At 46.0% G+C, this 25,000-nt stretch overlaps 1 protein-coding gene across 1 annotated transcript in view; it reads right to left on the reverse strand.

Moving 5' to 3' along the window:
• The window catches only part of ABCC3 (ATP binding cassette subfamily C member 3), a 1,985,081-nt gene that overhangs the window by 234,249 nt on the left and 1,725,832 nt on the right, over nt 1-25,000 (reverse strand). The window contains exon 23 of the mRNA XM_044062096.1: nt 1,385-1,695. Within this exon, the coding sequence (XP_043918031.1) occupies nt 1,385-1,695 (311 nt within the window). The remainder of the gene's footprint in view (nt 1-1,384; nt 1,696-25,000) is intronic.

A 25,000-nucleotide genomic window follows, 5' to 3' on the forward strand; every position in this document is an offset into this window, starting at 1 on the left:
TGCTTAGCTTCCTGCTGATACAGCACAAAGGGAGTCACATGCTGAATTTCTTGGGATAGCACTGTGCCCAAAACTGCATTTATATCACGTTATCGAAAGATGAAAATAGCGAACGCTATTTCATCAAACCTAAAATATCTAAACCACATATCGCACATTCAGAACAGTGAATTTTTTCTTGGGAAAAAATTTGCTATTCCGAAACACATACACACAACACAAGCACACCTAAAAAACATCAATACACACACATAAACTTATAATTCTACAACTAACCCTACACTAAACTATACATACACTACTAAATATCCACTTACCTTAACCCAAACCCTAACCCTAAGGTCCGTCACTATTGCACACTCACCTAACCCTAACTCATTTAACCTGCCCCTAAACCTAATTCACCTAACCCGCGCCCTAACCCTAACACACTTAACCCGTGCCCTAACCCTAACTCACCTAACCCGTGCCCTAATCCTAACAACCACACAATCGCACACTTACCCGAACCCAACCTGTAAATCACCACCACAGCGCTGAAAACAGCGAAGCCACAGAACCTGCCAACCAAATTCTTTCCCTTGCAAAGAATTCAGTGTTCTGCAGCTTCGCTATTTTTAGCGTTCGATTAAAACGGGCCGATATTAGAACATTCAAAGTTTTAAAACTTTGATGTTCTGATACAGGCCCCCCAAAACTACCTGTAACAGACTGCTAAATAGGATTTTTTTAGCAAAAGCAGGTGTCACTAACACTGGATCAAAGCACAAGATCCTTTTTGTCAGATTTAAAGGTATGATAGTTTATTTTGATGCAGCTCTGGAACAGCTATCAGCTACCTCTTCTTGCTTCAGTTCTGCATTCTGGACACAACGACACAAACATTAATGGTACTAGTGGACCACTTTGACTGATGACTCAGTCCAGAAAACTTGTTTCTCAGTTGTTCACTACTGCACTGCAGATGAACAGGTGAAAGAGCAGAAATAAATAGGCATCAGGCAAAGTGAAGTGGTCACTCCTGCTGAGGCATCTAAACCCCAAATCAGTCCTTTTGTGAAAATTATTTATTACATGATGCAGGGCCACATGTGGCCTTATGGCTGGTAATCTGAAACCATGGGTCTACAGATTGTATATCACCCTGTGCTACAAATATTTTTTGGAAAGCAATACTGCTCTCCTTTGTAAGAGAAAAACACTAGCAGAAGCTTAGTCACTTTCTACCCTGCTAAAAGTTACTTCATCACTATATTTGAAATTTCTCTGTAATACCTTAAAAAAGATAAACACAATTACCTTAAACAAGAAAGATCTCTCAGACTGAGTTTAACATTTTCTAACAAAAAATTCTATGTCTAAAATAAAACACTATAAGTAGTACCTGTGCAAAGAAGTACAGAATAGCTAGTGGGATTATAACCACTGCAAAGAGGGGTGTGCTGGAAATGATGACAATCATGGTTGACAGAGAAGTGAAGAATGTTCCCAAAAACATCAAGATGGTGGGTGGGATTACTTCATCAATCACATAAATATCCTTGGAGAAACGATTGATAATTCGTCCAATAGGAGTAGTATCAAAAAAAGACTGTGGTGTGTGGAATTTATTTTCCAGCAAGGCACTGTGAAGTGTCCGGGCTGCGGCTATGCCTCCGATGGCCAGTGTAAAAGAAGAAATCATTACCAGCAAGCCTGTTTAATAAAGACAAACACAAATAAACACATTGATGGCAGCTAGAAATGTAAACTGCATGTTTTATTCATTTATGTGAGTTGCACTGATATGGTTCAGCTAAATCAAATGTCATCACATTGCTTCTGAGTTTCATGATCACTCCCTGTACCCCATCAAATATATGCAGAAAGAGTCAGTCTAGTAAAACCTGTCAGTCAGTAAAGTTTAACAATGCCTGGAAAGCTACCAGTTTAGCCTACTGTATGTGATGATGGATGCTTCCTAATCCACAGTAAAATGTTTAATTATTTAAAAAAGAAAGACTTTAACTGTTAGCACTCACAGTACATTCTAGTAATACACAGAGTTATGCTGGCATCTGCACTCTCGGTATTATCATTTTAGGCTTGATAACCATTCTCAAGATTCTCTACTGTCACTAGCAGAAGAGTTCTTTTTTTAACAAGAAGCATCTTTATTAAATTATCACTTATGACGCAGGCAATCATACATTTATATAAATGAAAACAAACCATATAGACATACCCCGGGATTCATGAAGCTTGCGCCAGGCACAGGCGTAGCGTAAGCAGTATAATGCCAAATATGGCCACCGAGCGATTCAGGTACGATCCAATTCCATGTGCACTACCAGTGTACGCCAGATCTGCACAGCCCTCGGCTCAGGTATGCTAATCACCCCATGCGCAGTACTGCACCATGCAAATGAAGGCACATAGTGATTCATGAAGTGGTGCAGGTGTAGCGTAAGCCCACAGAAATGTAAACCAAAAAAAAAACGGTTTACATTTTTCCAAACAGAACATCGGAGCTATGAAAGCAGACCAGACTCATGTATTACAAAGTTAACATATGCCAATGGCTAAATATACAGCCAATGTCATAAGAAAAGATGCACACCACCTAAAAAACTTTTAATGTCATGTCCACAGAAACGCAAAGTACAAACGCAGGGCATGTGTGTGCAAACCGGAACACAAGGAAAATATATACAAATGTCATAAAAATCGCAATGTAATACAAATCATGATGTCACCATAATACTCAATGGTATGCAGGGTACACCACAACCAAGCTGCAAGGGTTGCTAAGGGTCTATGACAGTGTTCGGCGCAGTAACTCTGAATTAGTAGTCAATGCTATGCAAATGAGGCAAGTAATAGTGAATCGCAAACGTCCCGCCGGACTAAGGCTGTACCATACGGCACAGCGCTACAACACTGAGGAGTGGTTTGGCGGTATACATGACATCAGCAGTGGGGTGTGCCACCATAGCTGTAAGCACATTGGAGCAATGCAAATCCGGCCTGCCCGTTGCTAAGCAAAGCTGCATGATAGGGGGTGGGGATGTAGGTATAACATCATTTAGCTGAGAGCACATATGGTGCCTGAAAGTGCATGTGTACCCAGATGAAAATATGCACGAATCCCGGTAAGCGGACGCACGCACCGCGCAGCATAGCTCAAACAGGAAGGTTAGGGGAAGAAAATAAGGAAATGCCACAGTAGGGTAATTGGAGTACAACTGAGCAATTAACACCTATTAACTCACAGTGGGCAATCGATGGCAGCTAACAAGTCTGCTTGCAGCAACCTGCAGAACAGGATAGGGGAGGTGTCGGATTGCAAAGAAAAGAGAACTGTCATAGCAGAGCAAAGCAAACCTGCAGTAGATCGGCCATAGAACACCTTTCGTAAGATAAGCCAGGTTTTGGAAAGTACAAATGAAAGCAGGCTGCTGGATGCATGCCAGAAAATGGGAGGGGAGACGTTAAGAAATGTTAAGGGAAGGGCAAGAGGTAATACACGGCAGGAAAAATGTAATTTAACACCAAAGGCACCACAATAGCAGAACCTGTGGTAAAACACATAAGATACCCTGTAGCTCCGATTGTACATACACACCCTATGACATCATCAGTGTTCACAGCACAATAGTATAAAGTGTGAAGGCACCTCACACACACCTGTGTATTCCCAAACACTGCACCATCGGTGTAAACAGACGGGGAACTTTTAAAATGTACATGTTGGGAGCTGCCATAGCTGTGATTCATCACCATGTGTTAGAGACTGAAGGTGTTGTGGAGGATGATGCTGACAACCACCGCAGGCCCCAGAGGAGGAGAAGAGTGTTCAGACCAAGGGTAACCTACCAGGGGCTACATGATCTGGAGATAGTAGAGCATTACAGGGTGGACAGCGACATCTTACAGCAAACAGTTGAGCTGTGCCAGCCACGCCTGAGATCCAGAAACAACAGAGGGGAACCCATCCCAGTGGACACGAAGGTATGTGTAAGCTTGCGAATACTAGCCACAGGTACCTTTCAAAGGCCAATTGGAGATATAATGGGGATCTCACAGGCATCAGCATCCAGGGTACTACAACAGTTCTTAGATGCCATGTTACCACATGCCAATGAGCATATATACTTCCCCCGAACTCAGGAGGAGTTGGCCAGGAATATGCATTGCTTCCACCATGTGGCACACTACACGGAGGTACTGGGTACGATAGACTGCACGCACATACATATCAAGTCACCACCCAGTGAGCATGGTAGGCGCTACATAAACCACAAGGGATACCACTCCATCAACTGCCAGGTCGTGTGCAATGCCCAGGGCATTATTATGGATGTGTGTGCTGACAGCCCTGGAAGCTACCATGACTCCCACATCTGGCATACCTCACAGCTGTATCAGGTATTTGTCAGGGGGGGCATCCCACATGGCCACCTTGTGGGGGATGCTGGCTATGCACTGGAACCACGGATGATGACTCCCATCAGAAATCCACACACACCCATGCAAGAACACCATAATGAGGCACACGCACAAACCAGAACCATCATAGAGCATGTGTTTGGGATGCTGAAATCATGGTTCCGTTGCTTGGACATATCTGGTGGAGCCTTGCAGTACTCTCCAGGCATGTGTGCCCACATCTTCATAGTATGTGCAATGCTACATAACATGATCCTGCAGAAACAGCTGCAGCAGGGACATAATGGTGAAGGCCCTCACAGCCCACCGCAATTGCCAAGGCCAGCACAGGCACAGAGGGATTCAGACAACAAACACCCTGTGCCAGCCCCAGTAGGCAGATGGAGGCGTGCCCAATATGCCCACACCCAGGCAAAGAGGGAACGTATAGCACATACACTGACAGTGTAGGCCCCTATGGACTGACACACCTCTCCACCTGCACGCACAGTAAACTGAATGGCACACACACACGACCACCTGTAAATTGTAATGTATAGGTAGCCTACTGTGTGAATCCTACATAGGCAGCCCTCAACCATTGCACACACAACAACTATTGGAACAAGGAATGTCAACACCTGAACAGTACACACACCTAACAGCATATGTTGATACTGTATGTATAGGTTCCTAGGTACATCGGTAGGTACATGACCGATTGTCAGAGGCCATTCATCAACCGAGGCAAACAGTGTCTGCTGTCGCCACCACATCGATTAACCAACTGTCCCTCAGTGGAGCAGAGCCAATTGCGGGATCCATGTGTGTAATCACTGTTCCCCACACACTCTGCATGGATTCCCTTGTGTGTTAATGAGGGGCTCCATATAATGTAATCAGGGATGTAGTGGCAATGCATGGGGAGTACCCATGACAGGTATCTGTCACCCCAACATGCTCCACCTATGGTTGTGTGAAGATGTAGCACATTATAGTGTGTGGCTCACTGTGACATACATTCCCAATGCTGGAGCACATCCATTAAACATCACTTGGACATACAATTAATAGGTCTCATCCATATGTAAACTAACTGAGTTATACTTTTGATTGCAGTATGGAGTAACAGCTGTAGTACAGTCCACATACAAAACACCATAATATATGTACAAATCCTAGATGCCCAAGTGGTAAATGCACTGACTGTTGTGCATTTTCCCGGTTCCAGGTCCTGCAAGGGACGTTACATAATTCTGAAGGCACAAATAATCGATGTTGGATGCAGGTCATCAGATCAGGTTTAGCACATGTTAGCGGGATTATGCGTTGGCAAGTGCTGGTAAGCGTTGTTTAAACATGACTATATGGATATGCGCGAAACAGGGCTAAGCTTTTCTGAATATCGCGCAGATCATGGTCAACGATGTCCAGAACAGGTGAAACTTGCATTATTCACCCCTGTACTAATAGTGCCTGCTCTGAAGGGTAAAACGACCACTGCCAGGAGTAGAACATGCAATCGTGTACACAATCACCTAACACTAAGCTACCTGAAATGTACCAATGGCAGGTGTGTATTGTGACAGGTTAAAACACAAATGTGCGGAGTCCAGGAAACAGTATACACCGACATGTACACAACGAAAAGTATGTTCTCCCTCTCACTCCCTCTCTCTCTCTCTATATATATATATATATATATATATATATATATATATATAAAATAGAGATAGAAAGGGTGATAGAGAGATATATGTTGATATATATATGTATTTACCTATATCTGCAAATATATAGATAGGTCAACGACATGTACACAACCATGGAGGTACAAATAAATAGGATACTGCCAAATATCGAATGTGTCACATACTGACACGCGTATTCACGAGGCTTAAAGACCGAAAGACCACAGTACCGGAACACTAGAACCGCGAATAACATTATCACGATGTTAAGGGACATTTAGTTATCGCTGCCGGTGCTGCGGTCCAGGTAGGTACTGTGTTCAACTGTGTTTGTGATTGCTGTAGTCTGTGTATGTGTGTGTTGAGTGTGCCGTGTGCATTTCCGTGGGACTGTAATGTGTGTGTTTGCATCGTGTGTCTGTTAGTGCTAACTCGGAGGTAGATCATTATGGTAGGTGTGGTCATAGCTGGCCGTAGGCATACGGTTACCACCTGTCCCACTTTAAGAAGGACATCCCCTCCCTGGGCAGTTGTGTCCTGAAAAAAATATTAAAAAGGGCAAATGTCCGAGATTGTAGGACATAATTATGTCCCATATATTATGTGATAGTTGCATTCAATAGTTATGCCTGTATCTAAAATACGTAAATGTTACATGAAACATGATAAGTAGCTAAAGTGCTACAAGAATAAATATGTATACAGGAGAAAAGTATGTTCTATCCTGTGTACTGACTGTGGGTATGTGTCGGCCTGTAAACACCGATGTGTGCCCTGCAAATATCCCACTATGGCCATTTGAAAAGGTGGCAACCCATGCCAAAGTGGTTCAGTCACCAACACAACTGCAATGAGTGCAAATATCTGTGACAGACATACACAAGACAGCTGTCATTTAGTAACATTCCCTTACATATCGATGTATTTCCGGAGGTATTGAAGTATCAACCTCACCTGCATGCTATATAGAAACCAATTGACAATGGCTCAATGTATAAGCCCATAACAACCATAGTTTCAGTCTACTAAATGTGAGGTCTTCAATTAGGGAAGGTGCCCACACACATATATGGAATATGTAGAAATGCAGTCCCCACAAACCTGTATATGCTATGTACATCCACCTACATCTTCCCCATACCTGAAACAATTGCAATACAGACTGTAATAACATCACAAACATCCACTCACTCAATTACATCTGCAGAAGCGTTAACATACCTTGTGAGAGACACATTTGTAATGGCACCATGTGAAAGCATAGCTGTTGTATAATGGAACAGACGGCGATGTTACAGGTTTTGTTTGCAATAGTCCCTTATCAGACGGTTGAGATGACAGGTACACTCACATGTAGAACCACATACTCTAGCCATCACACACAATCCACGGGGGACATGAATTCAAAATATCCGTGTCTCTCCAAATAGCAGTTGCAATTCCTCACAACAAAACACATACTTTTGTCTCCCCGAAGGTAGGGCAAAAGGGCAACGCCCAAGTGGAGAATTCAATTATACCCCACTGTTGCCGCGTAATTGGTGAATGGAGTAGCTGCACAGCTGATGTGCATGTAATAATTTACTCAGGAACACCAACTGGCGGCAGGATACCACATGTTACAGGTATCGACGTATATAAGGATGTCTTGCCATACATTCAAACCATATGCTCATACCATAGAACTGTTTAAACAGTAAAGGTGTAAGAGAGATATTTACGAAGACTTGGAATGCTAACAAGGTATGTAGAACACTCAGTATGTTAGTGTATGTATAGCCTGTTTTGTATTAATTAAAGTGTACGTAATGCATAAAGTGGGAAAAGGAATTATATAGTGATGTCTTGTTGAGCATAGTAATGCTTGTAGAAATTGTGTGTCCTACTGTGGGCCACAAGCTAAACATCTCATACACCACAAGGGATGCTACATGAGGGCTTTAAACACAATAATTCCACACCACCCGCTGTCAGTGGTAGGGTTTGTCCAACAAGTACGTGCCATAGCAGGGGATAGTATATGTTGATATACTGTCACAGTAGGCATGTGTATGGGCATATAACAAGAATAACATGCCTAAGGTGGTCCTGCTGTGCAAGTATGCTTTGCATTATGGGATAATGTTTAAAATATGTGTAATGTACAGTATTGTAGGTAGATATGTCAGATATTTTACACAGCATAACTGTTATATCATGCATAAAAAAGGTATTGTCTATTGGCATGTACAATACACAATAACAGGACACATATGGCTTGTAGTCACGGGACACTGTAACAACATGATAGCTAATTGAAATGGAAGAGCTACTCAATTATCCATGCACAAAGGACATGTAATAGCTTCACAGGTTCATAGTGAGGTACTATGCTGTCTGACCAAGTCCATGTGTAAGCCCAACGACAGTGTTTTCACCAGCGGCACCTCCCTAGGGTAGTGTCCTGTCTGCCCGGTATAGCAGAGCCATGTGTTACCTGCACCTGTGTACAGTACAGCCACTGCAGTGATCCCTGGCGTACATGTGTGTCTCCCATCCACCCATCGAGGTATCTCATGAAGAGTGCTAGTGAGTGTCCCTGCTTGATGTACATAGGAATCATGTTCCAAAGCATGGTGAGTGTCTGGTTCAGGAATGTATCCCTCAAGCACGTCCCACTCATCGTTGCATTTGTGCACATATCCATGAGCATGTTGCTCTCAGTGGCTTTTGCTTATGTTGCTTATGTGGAGTATATCCATAAATATTGTTGTGGACATGGGCCCTGTATGTTCAGCAGAGGTCACCCCTGAGTATGCAGTATGCAAATGTGTACAGTCGTGGTGTCGTAGTTGTGCCAAGATACGTCATCCTTCGGAGGTTAATAATCCTCATTGTGTGTTAATGTTGTGGTATGTAAAGCCATTGCTGTTCTGTAAGGTACACCCCAAAAGGGGTGTTGTACCCTTGAACGTGTGTCATACGTCAGGAGTATAGAGGTACAATGGGTGCCTTTGTTCCAGCTACAAACCCATTACAGATAAGGGTGGCCACATAGAAGGATATCCACGCCACATTGGCAATATGGTTATCAAAGGAGTGGGTGCTATATACGTGTGTACTAAGATCCCGTATAATGTCACATGTATGTAGGGGAATACCACCTATGTGATAGTCAGTGGGTGATTGGTGTAATCCAAAGGGGATGTCTATGCACCTTGTGTCATGCAGCCAGAGGTCATGTTATCGACATCAGGTATCCGTCACAGTGACACCCTTATGGAAGGTGTCTGTATCAGCTGGTGGATCAGTCATGGCTCCTTGTTTGCAGTCATCTGGAAACCTATTTAGGGAAAGTCCCTCCGTGCTAGCCTGTACCTCAAGGAAGCATATACCAAACATGAGGGGCCCTATGACCGAGGACTGTGGTAGGCCAAGTGTAACTGAATTACAGTAGGTACCACGGTATGCTACCCTCATTGTGTGGGTCCTGTCCGTGAGCCACACTGCATAACGTCCCGAGAGGTAGGGGTCGATGTGCAGGTGGATGTGTATATTGTCAATACCAGAATGGAGAACGGTGCTGAAAGCCAATGAGAGGACAATGTAGGCTGTGTGGACCCCCTTACCATCATCAACTACCCTGGTAACTGTATCAAAGGAGTCCACCAGATGTAGGAGCCATGGTCTGGCCCTAACAAATCCAACCTGGCTGGCATCAAAGGTCTGTAGCTTACCAATGTCTCTGTGAATAACCTCCATGATGATGTGCCCCATAGCCTTGCAGAACAGTCCAGTCAGGCGTATAGGGCAATAGTCCCTCTGGTTCATTGTGGTGCCACCTGTGTGGAGTGTGATAACTGTTGCTGTGCACCACTCAGGTGCCACAATGTCTGATACAAGGCTAAAACTGAATCTGGTGGCCAAGTGGGGAGCCATGTCGTTCTGAGGTCTGTGTAAATCACAGCCTGGGATGTTGGACGGTCACATGGAGTCTATGTTCCAGGCCTTAGAGAGTGCAGGTTGGAACTGCGTAATTGTGACCGCCGGGACTCTGCAATGTTCCTGTATGGATTTTGGCCCTGTAAGGAGTGAGAGGGTGTAAAGTTAGCATAGAACCTATCTGCCAGGATGTTGCCAATATCAGTCGGTTCTGTAATGTTCCTGCCTAACCGTCGTATGTCAGAGCAGATGTGGGTATTGCCATCGAGTACTGACATACCTCCATAATGCTTTGTGGTAGTCTTTGGAATGTGTCGCAGTAATGTTTACGTAGCTAGCTTTGGAGGATGTGATAAGGGATCTTGGATTCCTATTGAGGCTGACCAGTGAGCTACCCCACCCATGGGATTGTACTTCACTTTGCAACAGCCTCCACCTTCTGTTGTACATTATGTCCATGGAACTGGACCCCCAGAGTGGTGTCTGTTATCTGGTGGGTACCATCATGACTATGTTTGGGATAGCATGATCAATGCAGTCATGTAAGTGCTAATGAAGTGCACTGGTGTATGTTTCAGCATTTGTAAGTGCATTGTCCATCTACACGGGTGTCATGACGTTTACTACCGCTGTCATAAGACGTCTGAAGTAGGCGCTGTAGAAATCTTGTACTGCGTATTCCATGAAGGGTGTGGTGCCAGGATGTGGATAACAAGGGTGATTAGCATATGTTCGGAAACTACCAACGAGGGGATAACCCCAGGTGTGGAACACCAGTCACATGTTGGTAATGTCCATGTCTAGGATATTGTTGGTCTTGGTGGTGGTGTGTAGGGGTTGATCCAGCCGAGTGGAGGCTATGAATCCCAGAAAGTGTTGGCCTAATGTGTCGGTACATGAGTAGGTATCCCAGTTAAGTGTGGGGTAGTGTCAGTCTCATATCAGTAGTACCTGTCTGAACCCTACTGTCCAGTACACCAAGAAATGAGGGCCGGTAACCGTGGGGTATGTTGTTGAATGTGTAGCAAGTTACAATGTGTATAGCAGTTCTGGCCATAGTTAGTTGCACGTGGATCACCTCTGATGCATTGCGCTAAGTAACCAGCCTGGAGGTGTGTACATCCCTGTGAAATATGGACACACCTCCGCCGTGGGTGTTCTGGTCCTGGTTACATGACTGAAAGGTGTGGTCTGCGTATAACCTGTCAGTGCAGGTGTGCTCTCCGGAGCCTAGAGGCAGGTCCCAGTCACTGCAGAGATATCGAAGTGGTCCATTATAAGGAGTGACTCGCCTGAGTGCATTAGAGATGAAGATGTCAAGCACTGAGTAACATTACCCCAGCTTTTGCTTGCCTGTTCCTGTTCTGGTGGCGAATATGTTACTGGAAACTGTCCAGCACAGGCAGTATAGGAGCAGCAAGAGCCTTACATGTTATCTGTACTCCCAGGGCTGACAGGTGCAGGTTATGCAGGTTATGTGCCATAGCATCATGTTTTGTTTACCATGTCATTCAAAGCGGACATATATTGGATGCCTGTGGAATGACAGCAGAAGCATAGGCAACTGTTGCAGTGAAACACTCAGTCGTACAGTGGTATCAGTCTGGATGAATGCAGAATGCTTCACAAGGCTTGGTCGATACCTTCTGGGCTACAAGACCGGAGAGCTATTGCATGTCCCTGTACATGTAGTCCAGGAAGTTACATCTCAGGGCAGTCACACTAACATGGAGAATGACAGTCAAATTGTACCTGGTGAGGTGTGGCAAGGGTGCATAGGTTATGTTGTGGATCTTGTTACCCAACAGCCAGATGTAAGCGACTATCGCCTTGTGTAACCTGCTGAGTGGGACATCAGTGTGACCACCTACAGAGTCACCTATGACTGATGTGTTGGGTATGTTATAACACCCTATTGGCTGTAGTTGATGGGCACACATGAGTCTGTGGGCTATAAGTAATTGGTGTTGTGTTTTGTGATGGGGGCTGCCTCTGTTGCCTACACAGTGAGTATGGAGAGGTTCTGCAAATGACGTAGTCATACTATGTGTGGCCTGTGGTGGTGGAGATCTAGTGAGACTATGTGATGAGTAGGGTGTGTTGCAAATGTTTAACGCCCCCACATGAATGTCAGGTTCAGTCTGAGTTGGAGAGAGCATTACCCCCAGCATGGCTACATATGTGCATCTTCCCACAGGCTGTAGTGTCGTATGTTGGGAGGTGAGCATTGACTGTGTACATGAGACAATTGCTCTATTGCCTCATGTTTGCCATATTCATCATATAGACAGGCAATAACACTGGTAAGTAACACTTGGACATGCCTCTATATTCAACCATGTCTCACAAGATATGTGAGGTACGTGTGTACAACAGCTGTTGTACTGTAAGCAAGCTGGAAATGTAAGGACAGACAGTGTACTTGTAGGAAATGAGTTGGAATGGGTGCTATAGTAATTAGTAGCTCATGAAGTGCTTACATGTTCTGAACAAGTGCTGAGCATGAATATGCAATACAGATAGGGTGTTGGATAATATAAACCCACTGCAACCCACAAGTGGAGACGCCAGTCATAATTGGAGGCACTGCACTATTACCCTGCTGAGTATGGTCTGCAAGTCTATGAACCTTTATCAACGTAGATGCTAGCAGTATAGATGTAGATGACAGTACAGATGATTTCACACTGCATAGCATACCTGTGACAGGTCATAGGACATCATCACCCATACTGTGTTCCAGCTACACTGAGTATACCAGATGTACTTTCGTATGTCACAGGAGTGTTCTACCAGTGGCCTGTTGACAGAAGCAACACTACAAAAGGTGTCTGAGTGACATGTGCATATCACACCAGTGGCAGCTACAGTAAAACAGGGTTAATGTTTTGTACTCCCCCCCCTCATTGTAGCCCATACCACACAGACAAATGGGAGGCATCTGCGTATGTAAGGATGTGAATGGCCATGACCTAGGAGCAATAGCTGTCTCAGTGTTGTGGACAACATACAGAATGGGCTTTGTAGGTGAGGTGCATGACATATGTGCACAATCTGACAGCTGCTAATAGCACTGTCACTGCTAGGTGAATAACCCTGTACCCATTAACTACCACCTACACAGCGGTCAACATTATGGACACTGTGTGTAAGGGATGGTGCTGTGCAGTTACCTCCCTGAGCTGGTGACGTCTCCAGGCCTATTAGGTAGTCATACGAGGCACCCATGTCATGACAGGGTGCCATCCATGAGCATGGAGATCATTGGACAGGCCTACTCAGCACTCGGGTGACCAATATTGGATCACATATCACCTTTAAGGGGTATTGGCCATGCGTGGATGGGCGACACCAGCCTTCACAATCCTCACCTCCACTATGCAGCATGCTGGCTACCTTGCATAAAGACATGCGCAACACTGTGATGTTGGACATGCTACACGTACATATCCTGATCTGAAAGACACATGTCATGGACAGCCACCGCCCTACTACAAGGATCGCCACATGCTGGACAGATCCCTGTGCCATACATGTTACATACTCCTGCCATACCATGCAACCCTGTCTATCAAAGCTGCACAAGTCATCTCTGTCATACATGGTGCGATGACCGCATGGTAGATGTATCATTAACTGTCTGGATCAGTAATGTGGCACTGATGCACCTGGGGGTGGCAAAATGGCTGTCAGATACAGCTAGAAAACCTTGCCCGTACATGCTATAGTTGATAGCCATCCCTGCGAATAACGTCCGGCTAGCCATTGTCCCATGTGTATCACATGTGCAACACAGGCGATACGTGGCAGGATGTTGAACTGCTGTACAGTGCCGTGTAGATGTATATGGCAAAACACATGCATGTAAAGGTTTCCGTGCGCATGTCTGCATTGTCACTGCTCATGTCAGTTAAGGCAGTGTATGTGTTGATATGTGACATATACACAGCATCAAGGTCAACAGCATTACTGTGGACACATCCAGGCATGTGCTGATAGGTAAGAACACCAGTACAGGCAAACAGACATGCCCACATCAAGACAGCATTCACATGGAGTATGAGCAATGTAATGAGGTGTCACACATATATGGTGATGATATCCAATGCACAATGGGTGTTACATGTGTGTGACACAAACATGTCAGTCGTGTCAGTGTCATGACGATTTGCAAAGATAACTGTTCATATGTACTAGACTTAATACAAATGTATGTGCAGTTGTATCTCTGTACATCTCTGTGATACTGTGACCTGTTTCCATCATTATGTCTTCCAGATAATGCCTCGTTCACGCCTGCCAGCGTACAGCTGCCTGGAGGATGATGCCCTCATACCGTACCTCCATAACTATGAGGTGTTGTTCAGCCATGTGCCACAGCATGCCCAGCAGTGTGACGACCTGTGGCAGGAACTTCGCAGGAGGGTTAATGATGTGGGTGGCCATAACTGCACCTACCAGCAGGTGCGCATACACTGCACGGACCTGATATGACATGCGAAACAGCGTGCCAATGCAATCGCCAGGGAACATGGTAGAACAGGTGGTGAGCCACCAACCCAGCCCCCACTCACACCTACCGAGGAGCTACTGGCCAGCCTGGGGACACCCTCAGAACTGCATCCACAAACACTAGCTGCCATCGTGGAAGTGGGTGTCTCCCAACCACCGAGCCTGGAGTTGCCTGGTAAGTCACTACTGAACATATAACTATTATATCTCATTTAGTTGCATGTGTCACTGTACAATATGTAATGTAACATCATATGCAAGGTATGTTTACACACATGCCGCATACTATAGTATGCTACCCTGTGTATGCACACTTGTGCATACTATATGCTATTGTACAGGCGAATGTGTTAACATGCACAGTGCACCCTGTATCTATCATACAGTCAGGGATAATATTTAAACTGCTGTGTCACCCCTATACAGGTACCTCTGGTGTGCCGCACAGACATCAGTCCATTGCAGGTGAGACAGTTATCAGTATCAGGCATGTTAATGCATAGATCTATTCGCCATGTGGCCAGTTAACACATGTACACATAATGTATGGTCCATTCACGATATACAGGTCGCATCTGTCATCAATCACACTGGCTACCCATGTGCAATATGTACAAACTGAAAGAAACACCGACATGAAACCACAGTATCTGTCATTGCTAGATGTGTGGACAGCTGTGCATACAACGGTGGAGGTGTTGTTCAATGTAGGAATATCTACAATACATTGGAACAACACATGTGTGGTACGCACACAGTACCAATAAATGAAAAACAAGCCGAAGAAAACCACAAAAACACCAGCTTCCAAATGCACCAGTACTCTCGTCGACTTTAATATAGTTTAAAATGTCAATCCAACATGGTGAAAAGTAACCACTTGCTCATAAAATAAACTCTAAGCAGGACTAATCAAGTTAATGTTGTTATGTAAAGCGCTTTTCGTCCGGATCCTATCCGGACTTTTTCAGACAAAAAACTTTTTTATGAGCAAGTGGTTACTTTTCACCGTGTTGGATTGACATTTTAAACTATATTAATGCACACAGTACCACACAGTGAGCTGGGATATGGGCAGCCCACTGGATTCCCCATTGTGGAATATGCCCCTGCAATGGGTGCACACATTGTGATGTGCCATCTGACATGTCGCAGACATGTAGTATTCCGGCTGCAATATTGTCTCACTATCCCATAATACATACCAAACATACAACCCTTTGTCTACATAACCCTGTGGACAGTGACGTATCTGACATCTATGGGTGTATGTCATATGGGACAACACAGACATGTGAGATAGACGGCCATCACAAACATTTGGCCAACCCATGTTCACACATGGCCATGGCGGATGGACAGAGAAATGTAGCAACACACAGTAGATGTGATGTGTATACACCCTGTTGCACATTGTCCACACATGGTCCAGCTATAGCCTTTGTTGAATGGTTATATAGTTGCTGTGGAACACTGGACATCCTAAAAGCCTGTGCACAGCTTGTGGAGGTGTAACTTAATTCGACTATATAAGATGTGTTGAATATCATGACTGTGTCATAGCATGACAGTAGTCACCTGTACAGCTTCCACAGACACAGACACCACATCAGGCCACAGATACTGTACATTTCCCTTTCTGCTGTTGGACATCACTGTCAGCTGTGCACCTTGTGTGTGTGGTACATAAATGTCATGTGGGACACGGTGTATTGACAAGTCTGCCATGTGTGGACACTGTTGCCAGGCAGCTAAGACATTTTAGTAGTTGTGCAGGGGTGTCATCCGTAGGTCTTCCAGTGACCTGTCACATGACACAGCATGGTTTAGTGTGTATACACCTCAGCAACGTGGGTCGCAATCCACAGTAGTAATGTAATGTGTATGCACGCAGTCATGGCTATGCATTGTGTGTGTATTCCACACTGTATAGCAATACAGATGCCTCATGATGCCATGCAATGGCATAGTGTCTGTACCTCACACTGTATAGCAATGTAGACGCCTCATACTACCCTTCAATGCTCATGCACATCTGCTAAAAGTGCATTCTATCTCTAGGGCATACAGACAACACTGCAATGTGATACCCATTACATTGCTGTACATGTGTCAGGACACCATTGTGTCAGACATGTATGCATGTCAATGCACACATCAGCAGATTACATGTCATACTACATGTTAATGTCAAGGTCACATCAGCCATGTGTACTGTTAACCTGTGCTGGTCCACATGGTGTATCACAGGGATGCATGCACACGTCAGCAGATTACATGTCATACTACATGTTAATGTAAAGGTCACATCAGCCATGTGTACTGTTAACCTGTGCTGGTCCACATGGTGTATCACAGGGATGCATGCTTACTACCATGATTGTGTGAACTGCATGGCTTCTGATATGTCACCTGCTTGCTATTGTGTGCAACCCAGGGATGTATGCTAACTACCACTATTAATGTCTGAGCTGCATTCTGTCTGCTGTATCACATGCATGCTGCATGCCGTCTGTCAAATCACATGCATGGTCTGTGTGTGTGTGTGTGTGTGTGTGTGTGTGTGTGTGTGTGTGTGTGTGTGTGTGTCTGTGTGTGTCTGTGTGTGTCTGTTGTAATGTAGAGTCTTTCTTTGCATTCACTGGTGATGTAGGTGCGTTGCCCTCCTGCGGTCCATCTGATGTGTGTCCCCACAGACTCTAGTAGTGATGAACATATGCATGAGGTACAGGCAGGGTTGTCAGGGGCTGAATCTGTGCCAGTGGTTGCCATCCCAGCTATGTCCCCCTCTTCCCTGCACACAGTTCTCATGCCAACACATACCCCATCACTAGTGGCCATAGAGGAAGGACAGTCAGCGTGCGTTAGCTTGGAACAGGAATGTGTGTTGGCTACAGAAGGTGTGTCTTCACACCATGGTGCCAGTGTAATGATTGCAGACGTGCCACACAGGCATGTGGCGAGTCCTGCTCGTAGGAGGACCTCTGGAAGACATGCACCTGCAGGACATAGCGCAGCAGCTGGTGTCACCACATGCATGTTTCAGACTGTAATGGCAGCACAGGCCCATGCTGAACGGCAGAACAGAGAAGGGCAGAGGCTTCAGAGGGCTGCTATCCATTCTTTAAATGACAACATCCAGGCATTGGCGAATGCTCAACAGCAGATTTCTGACGTTCTGTACAGGCGATTGGGTGACATGGTTGGTATCCTTGACCATGGCAAGGCAATCCGCGAGCATGAGCTGTCTGTGCTGGAACATCTGGTAGGAGTGAGGCATAGGCCATGTGGATGTAGGCCAGCTACACCACCTGGTGCAGGTCAACGTGAACGAGCCACCTCACATGCCCGCTCCCACAGTGCCGGTAGCAGTAGCAGTGCAGCTGGTGCTGCACTGTCCACACCAGGATGCAGCAGGCCACGTGGACGTGGCCCTGGACGTTCCTAGTGGGGACACGGTTCCAGTGGACATATGTCATCGGACAGTAGCCAATCTGTACCTCTGCTGGTAGTGCCCGTGTAACCCCTGGCAGGCACAGGTCACGTGGCCATGGCCAGACACAGTGTGCTGTACATCCTGGTGTGTACAATCTGGAGCTGTCAATAATACCCCTGTGTAGGCCGGACACATGAGAGAACTGTGTGCACACATACACACACACAGCAGAAACATCTGTAGGGCACCGCAACACCCACATGCATAATGACCACACATGTCCAATCAGATCACCGGCCCTAACCCACAAACATGATGTCATCCACTGGTGCAGCCTATGCCCCTGGCAAACATTATCACCCTGTGCATATGATGTTGCTGTGCCGCATCCCTGACATCCACACCATTGGTGCAAGGACATGCACATATGGTCTGATGCACAGGGTGAACAGAATAGTGAGAAGTGTATATTACATTTGTTGTGTACTGTTGACACGCACCAGACATACCATGTAGTACAGGTTTAGAATGCATTTTTATATGTTCACAGTATGTGTCTTGGTAACAACAGTAACAGCATGTTGGTAATTATGCCCTGCTTCCCTCCTTAAGGTCAACTTGCATGTGCCAATAAGTAGCAGTGTTTGCAGTTCCCCATGTGTAAATGTGGAGTACTTACAGGCATGTATGGCAATACCAGCATGCTATATGTAGCCTCAACTTCACTCTTAGAAAGGCTACCATTCCACAGATGTCCACACATCTACTGATCCAGAAGCATGTGAGCTGTTTAATAGGCTACAGTGGCTAGAGATGTGACATCCATACCGGGTCACATCACAGGTATGGAGACATGGTGCGGGGGGTTTACACAGCGGCCTGGCTGATGTCAACGTTAGAGGCCAATTGATAGCATGAGGCCTCACTGTGTAGCAGTAATACACTGTCACATTACAGGATGAGAACATGCACAGACATACACAGAAACACACAGTAACATGCCCACACTCATGGGGTCAACAACACTATAACGCACACTCAATAGTGTTGAGGTGAGGACCCCTGCCTATGTGGTAATCACCTTTACAGTACTGTGCACCCACATGACGCGACACAGAGAATATCTGAACATGTACAGGTAGCCAGTAAGGCTGAGACCGATGGCATCAACAGGGTAGTAGACTGCATCACAATGAGGGGTTAGGGATCCTGTCTGTTCTGTATGGTAGCATACACCCTCACTCCATGCACCAGACAGCCATAATACATACACACACACACACACACACTGTGGATTCCACAAATGTCATTGACATACAGATAGCTGACGTGTGTGATACACACACCACCCCTGCCTACGTCTTGCTTTCTACACTGCAGTATGTACAGATCTCTACAACAGTGTACAGGGGTGTGTAACAATTGGGATGTATTCCCCACCATACGTGGCATATATGGTCACACAAGCAAACACACGGCAGTACTGTGAATCATACACCTGCTATATGATGATACGTCTGACAGACATGCAGCTGTATTGGCCGCATTATGTGGTCATGAGTAACATGGTGTTGTAGTAATGTATGGATGTGTGTTGCTTGTCCAAGGACATGGTGATGTCTGAGGGCTACATAGTAGAATGCGGAATTTACCACTGTGATCTGCACCTGAGATATCTGTGATGGCTGTTGAGTGTGTACTGGTCAGTACATGTGAGTGGCCTTCATGTACATGGGGACAGTAACACCTGGAGCAGTCCGTCACGGTCCTATGGCCCACATGTCTGTATCTGAGGTATACAATGGTTGTGCTATTGTGCACAACTGTGCCATATGCCAGGTGTTCCTCACTGCAGAGATGTCCGTATTCCCCATTGTTGGATCTGGATTGTCAGCTGTGATTACGAACGCTACACAGCTAGCACTGACGACCGGTGTCAGATATATGTAGTGCAGCATTTGTGCTAACAATGTTCACTATCGACACACTGTGCCCTTCCGTGTTTAGAATCCTTGTGCATACAAGACAGCCCTTCGCTACTACTAAGTGTGTGAGCATACCCAGTACGCCGTTGTGTAGATGGAAACACAGTACATTCCAAACTGTGCCCTTCTGTGTTTAGAATCTGTGTGCATACAAGACAGCCCTTCGCTACTACTAAGTGTGTGAGCATGCCCAGTATTCCGTTGTGTAGATGGACACACAGTACATTCCAAACTGTGCCATTCCGTGTTTAGAATCCATGTGCATACAAGACAGCCCTTCGCTACTAGTAAGTGTGTGAGCATGCCCAGTACGCCATTGTGTAGATGGACATACAGTACATTCCAAACGGACGTGTGCTACTATGTGTGTGAGCATGCCCAGTGACACCTTGTGTCGGTTATGTGCCTCTGTGTATGGGCATGACTACTGAAATCCTGTATAGCGATAGTGGTCATCCAGGCAACAGATGTCCATACCCCATGTCAGGATGGAGTCCTACATTGAACACACTGGTTGACTGTCTTGAAGGGTGTACTGTCTGTGGCGCGTCTTGTATCTATGTAGTGTTGTAACAGTGCTCCATAGATAGGCAGCTGTCCCGCTCACACCACTGCCATGTGTTTGTCTACGTCTACCTTGGGACAGTAATATGCTTTTAGACTGCTCACTCTCCATACATTCCCTATCGGCGTCTTTGCCTTTGCTGATGATGTCATCCACCTAGAAGTATGCCTCTGGGAGTGCTGTGTTCCAGTAATCTCGGTAGCGCATTCTGTAACTGCGTAATGCTGTAGTGTGATAAGGTAGTTAGGTGTATGTTCGACTCCCAGCCCTGCCAAGTGTGTGTGTGTGTGTGTGTCTGTGTGTTTCCAGCTGTCTGGGGACAGAGTAATGCTTTTAGACTGCGCACTCTCCATACATTCCCTATCGGCGTCTTTGCCTTTGCTGATGATGTCATCCACCTAGAAGTATGCCTCTGGGAGTGCGGTGATGCTGAAACTCAGTAGCGCATTCTGTTACTGCGTAATGCTGTAGTGTGATAGACTAGACAGGTAGATGCTCGATTCCAAGGCATGGCAGGTGTGTGTGTTTGGCAGTTATACCCTATGTGTTGGTATCTGTGGGTGGCTAGCTGCGGGATGTGTTCAGTGTGTTTTGTTGCTGACCTATATAGTGTCCACAGCCCGCATATTCTGCCAAGACACTGGGTTGTCAACACATACATTCGCCAATAGGTCTGGTGAGTAAATGTCAGCAGCCCTACTCTAACCCTTAATACAGTCTGACCCATGTGACGCAACAGAACACACATGCCTTGATAGTAACAACACTACATGATGCAGGTGGCACATGTAGTTTCCTTTTCATGCCTGTCTAATGCTTTGCTGTCATGTGGTCTGCTGTTGTGATATAAATGCAATATCTACATATGTGTGTACATGTATATGTGTGTATGTATATCTATGTATATATGTATACAAATAATATATATGATATATGTAGATATAGAGAAATAGACATAGATATAAACATATATGTCTGGGGACATCAGCACTATTGAATGTTTGTGCTGGATGATCTGTACGTGATAACCTGGGATGTATGTATATCTGCCAAGGCGTAATGGTAGTACATATCGTCTGTTGTGTGCAGGGTCCCGGGTTGTAGTCATGTAGATACCGGTTATTTTGTTGCTGGGAAGACCATGGGACATCGAATATGGTGAGAGTAAGGCACCTGTTACCAGTTGTGTACGGATCTGAGCGACACTAAGCAGTGGTTATTAATTTGGAGGTTCGGTATGGGTCATGTAACTATTCATTACAAGACTATACTATGCAGATGAGGTTGACAATAGTGTATCCCATTTATCCCCAGGGTGTGATGCAGATAACTGGAGTGTATGTGTGTAGTTAGCTGGGTGCAGGGCTCGAATATAGTTGACAGCATGGGGGGGTCAGGCATACTGTACGTACATTGCAGAACTGTGCCTCGGGAGTGCTCCTGCCTTAGCATGCCTAAGCTAGGGGTGTGTCTATACCTGCCTGGTGACATTGAGAGGGACAACAGCAGTGGTGGGGTAGTCAGGGTGTACAGGCTGCACAAACAGGGGATGATCAGCACAATCAGCCTGCACCTGAACAGTACGGTAATGTGAGCAAGCAGCATACACACAGGTTTCTTCCGCACTCTACACCACCGGTGTATACCTGCGGGGACATTTCATGATGCAGTCCAACCAAATGAGAAGGGCTGCAGCAGGCAACATAGACCAACATGTGCAGGAGGCTGAGAGCAGTGAGGATGTGTATGCTGCTGAACAACCCTTACTGGGGTGACATAAGACTTTATAGACCCAGGGTGACTTACCAGGGCCTACATGAGCTGGGGATGGTGGAGCACTATGGGGTGGACAGAGACCTCCTACAGTGGCTTGTTGACCTGTGCCTGCCACACCTGACACATCAAACAGGCAGAGGGAAACCCAACATAGTGGATACCACGGTATGTGTTAGCCTAGGTATACTAGCCACAGGTACCTCACACAGCACAACTGGGGATATCATGGGGATCTTACAGGCATCTGCATCCAGAGTATTTCACCAGTTCACAGATGCCATGTCAACACATGCTAGTGAGCATGTACATGTCCTCAACACACGTGATTAGAAGACCAGCAATATGCATCGCTTCAACCACATGGATGACTACCATGGGGTACTGGGTGCTATAGCCTGCACACACATACACATCAAAGCACCACCTGCTGAGTGGGGTAGGGCCTACAGTCACTGCAGGAGCATACCCTCCAACAGCTAGGCCATATGCGATGGCCAGGGCATTAGATTGTATGTGTGTGCTGTCTGCCCTGGAAGCTATGATGATTCCGATATATGGCTTCTGACACAGCTGTATCACACCTTTGCCAATATGGACATCCCCTACATTGTCCTAGTGGGGGATGCTGGGTAACCACTGGTGTCGTGGCTGATGACACCCATCAGCAATGCACACACACCTGAGCACTCACACCATAATGAGGCAGATGCACAGGCAAGACATATAATTGAGCATGTGTTTGGGATGCTCAGTTCACGGTTCTGGTATCCGGACACATCCGGTGGAGCCCTGCAGTATTCACTAGCTACATGCACACAATTTGTTATGGTATTTGCTATGCTACACAATCTGATCCTGCAGTAACAGTTGCAGCAGAAATAGCATGGGGCAGGGCCACACGGCCCAACACCACTGCCAAGGCCTGTACAAGCACAGTGTGACTTGGCGAAGGAACTACCTGAGCAGGGCCCAGTCGGCGATAGGCCGTGCACAGTATTACCTGCCCTTGGCAAAGAGGCAACACAAGGCATATGCACTGACACAGTAGGTACCCACGGATTTCCCCTCTCTGACCCGCACACAGTACAAGGGATGCCAAACATGACACTACCTGTGCTCGGCCATGTATAGGAGGTGCACTGTGTGCATCCGACATAGGCAGCCCTCCAGCACCGTCCTCAGGTCCAGAACACCCCTAGGGTATGTCTATTGACCTAAAAATTGGCAGTTGTATTAGAATGTGTATTCACCCATTGCTATGGTATGTATGTGAGCATACAAGAGACTTTGATGGCCAACTGTTAGGGCATCAGACAGTACACATCCATAGTGACACCATGACATCTGTAGCACATACGGGGGTCACAGTGGTAGCCAGTAGTATACAGGGTGTCTTAACCCACTGCAGATTATGGGCTGAACATCATGTGTGTCCGTACAGCCCACACACGTTCCATGCAGCTGGACAGGTGTGGACCAATACAGACAAATGATATACAATGGCCTATGGATATGCCCAATGAATGACCCCAACCCCCAAAGACACACACAGACTATAGCAGGCCAGGCAGTATGATGTAGGTTGTGAAAGCTAGGACGTCCAACACCACTGTGCTGGTATTTAATGCTGAGATCTGATGTACACTGGTATCCCTCCAACCAGCAATTTTAGGTAGGTACACACACTGACATGGAGTACCTGGCATACCAGTACAGTAGCGGCAGATGTGTACAACTGCCAGCTGTGCCCCCCATCCAACCTACACATGTGAGAGTCATGTGTGCCACCCACGGTGCTGTGTAGAACTGTGGATGCGGCTGGATGTCCCCCCACGCTATGCAGACATGTAGCAACTGTCAATGCCACATGACCATTAGCTACCCTGCAGACACAGCATGGCACCTGTCTGTGTAGAACGGAGGGGTCAGCAACACAGTACTGACTATCTGGACATGTGACACATGCGATACAGTTGTCCATACTTGGCATGCTCACGCACATGACAGTATGACGGTAATGTTGGCCGACAACATGCGTAACAGTCATACTGGGCATGCTCATACACTGAAACACAGGACGGCCAGGCATGCATACACCAGTGGTCCGGGCATATCTGCCAGTACATTGCTATACTATTGGATGACTGCGCTGTATGGTGTGTGTGTGGCCTATTGTCTGTACATATGCCATGATCTATTGTTAATTCACATGAGCTATGTGCGCAGGGTACTGCTACCAACATGTTCTTTGTTTGCGGACTGACCGACGCCTTTGGATATGGACTGGGTAAGGCACATTCCAGCAGGTGGGAGCAGTTGTGTGTGGATTTGCACAGTGTTAAGCACTGCTGACCTCTGGTTACAGCACCTTTTACCCGTTTAGACTCCACATTTCTTTGACAGTGCACTACTGGCATACTGGTAGACAAACACGCTGACAGCCGCTCGCTCACCGACATTTCTGCTTACATTTGTCACTCATGCTGGGTGTGTGCGATCCCTTGTGATGCGTATTACATCGGACTACATGACTACAGTATCGGGTATGTCTAACCATTTGGCGACGACAGGCATTCGACTGTACGGACTCGGCGGCCTGTCCAGTGATGTAATCATATTATATGCGTGTTCCTCATACGATCTGCTCCCATCTGCCTGATACATGGGAACTGATACTCTGCAATGTTGACACGTGAATATGATTTTA

The sequence above is a fragment of the Protopterus annectens genome, chromosome 2.part1, assembly GCF_019279795.1.
Source record: "Protopterus annectens isolate FY-2018-M chromosome 2.part1, PAN1.0, whole genome shotgun sequence".
Taxonomy (NCBI): domain Eukaryota; kingdom Metazoa; phylum Chordata; order Ceratodontiformes; family Protopteridae; genus Protopterus; species Protopterus annectens.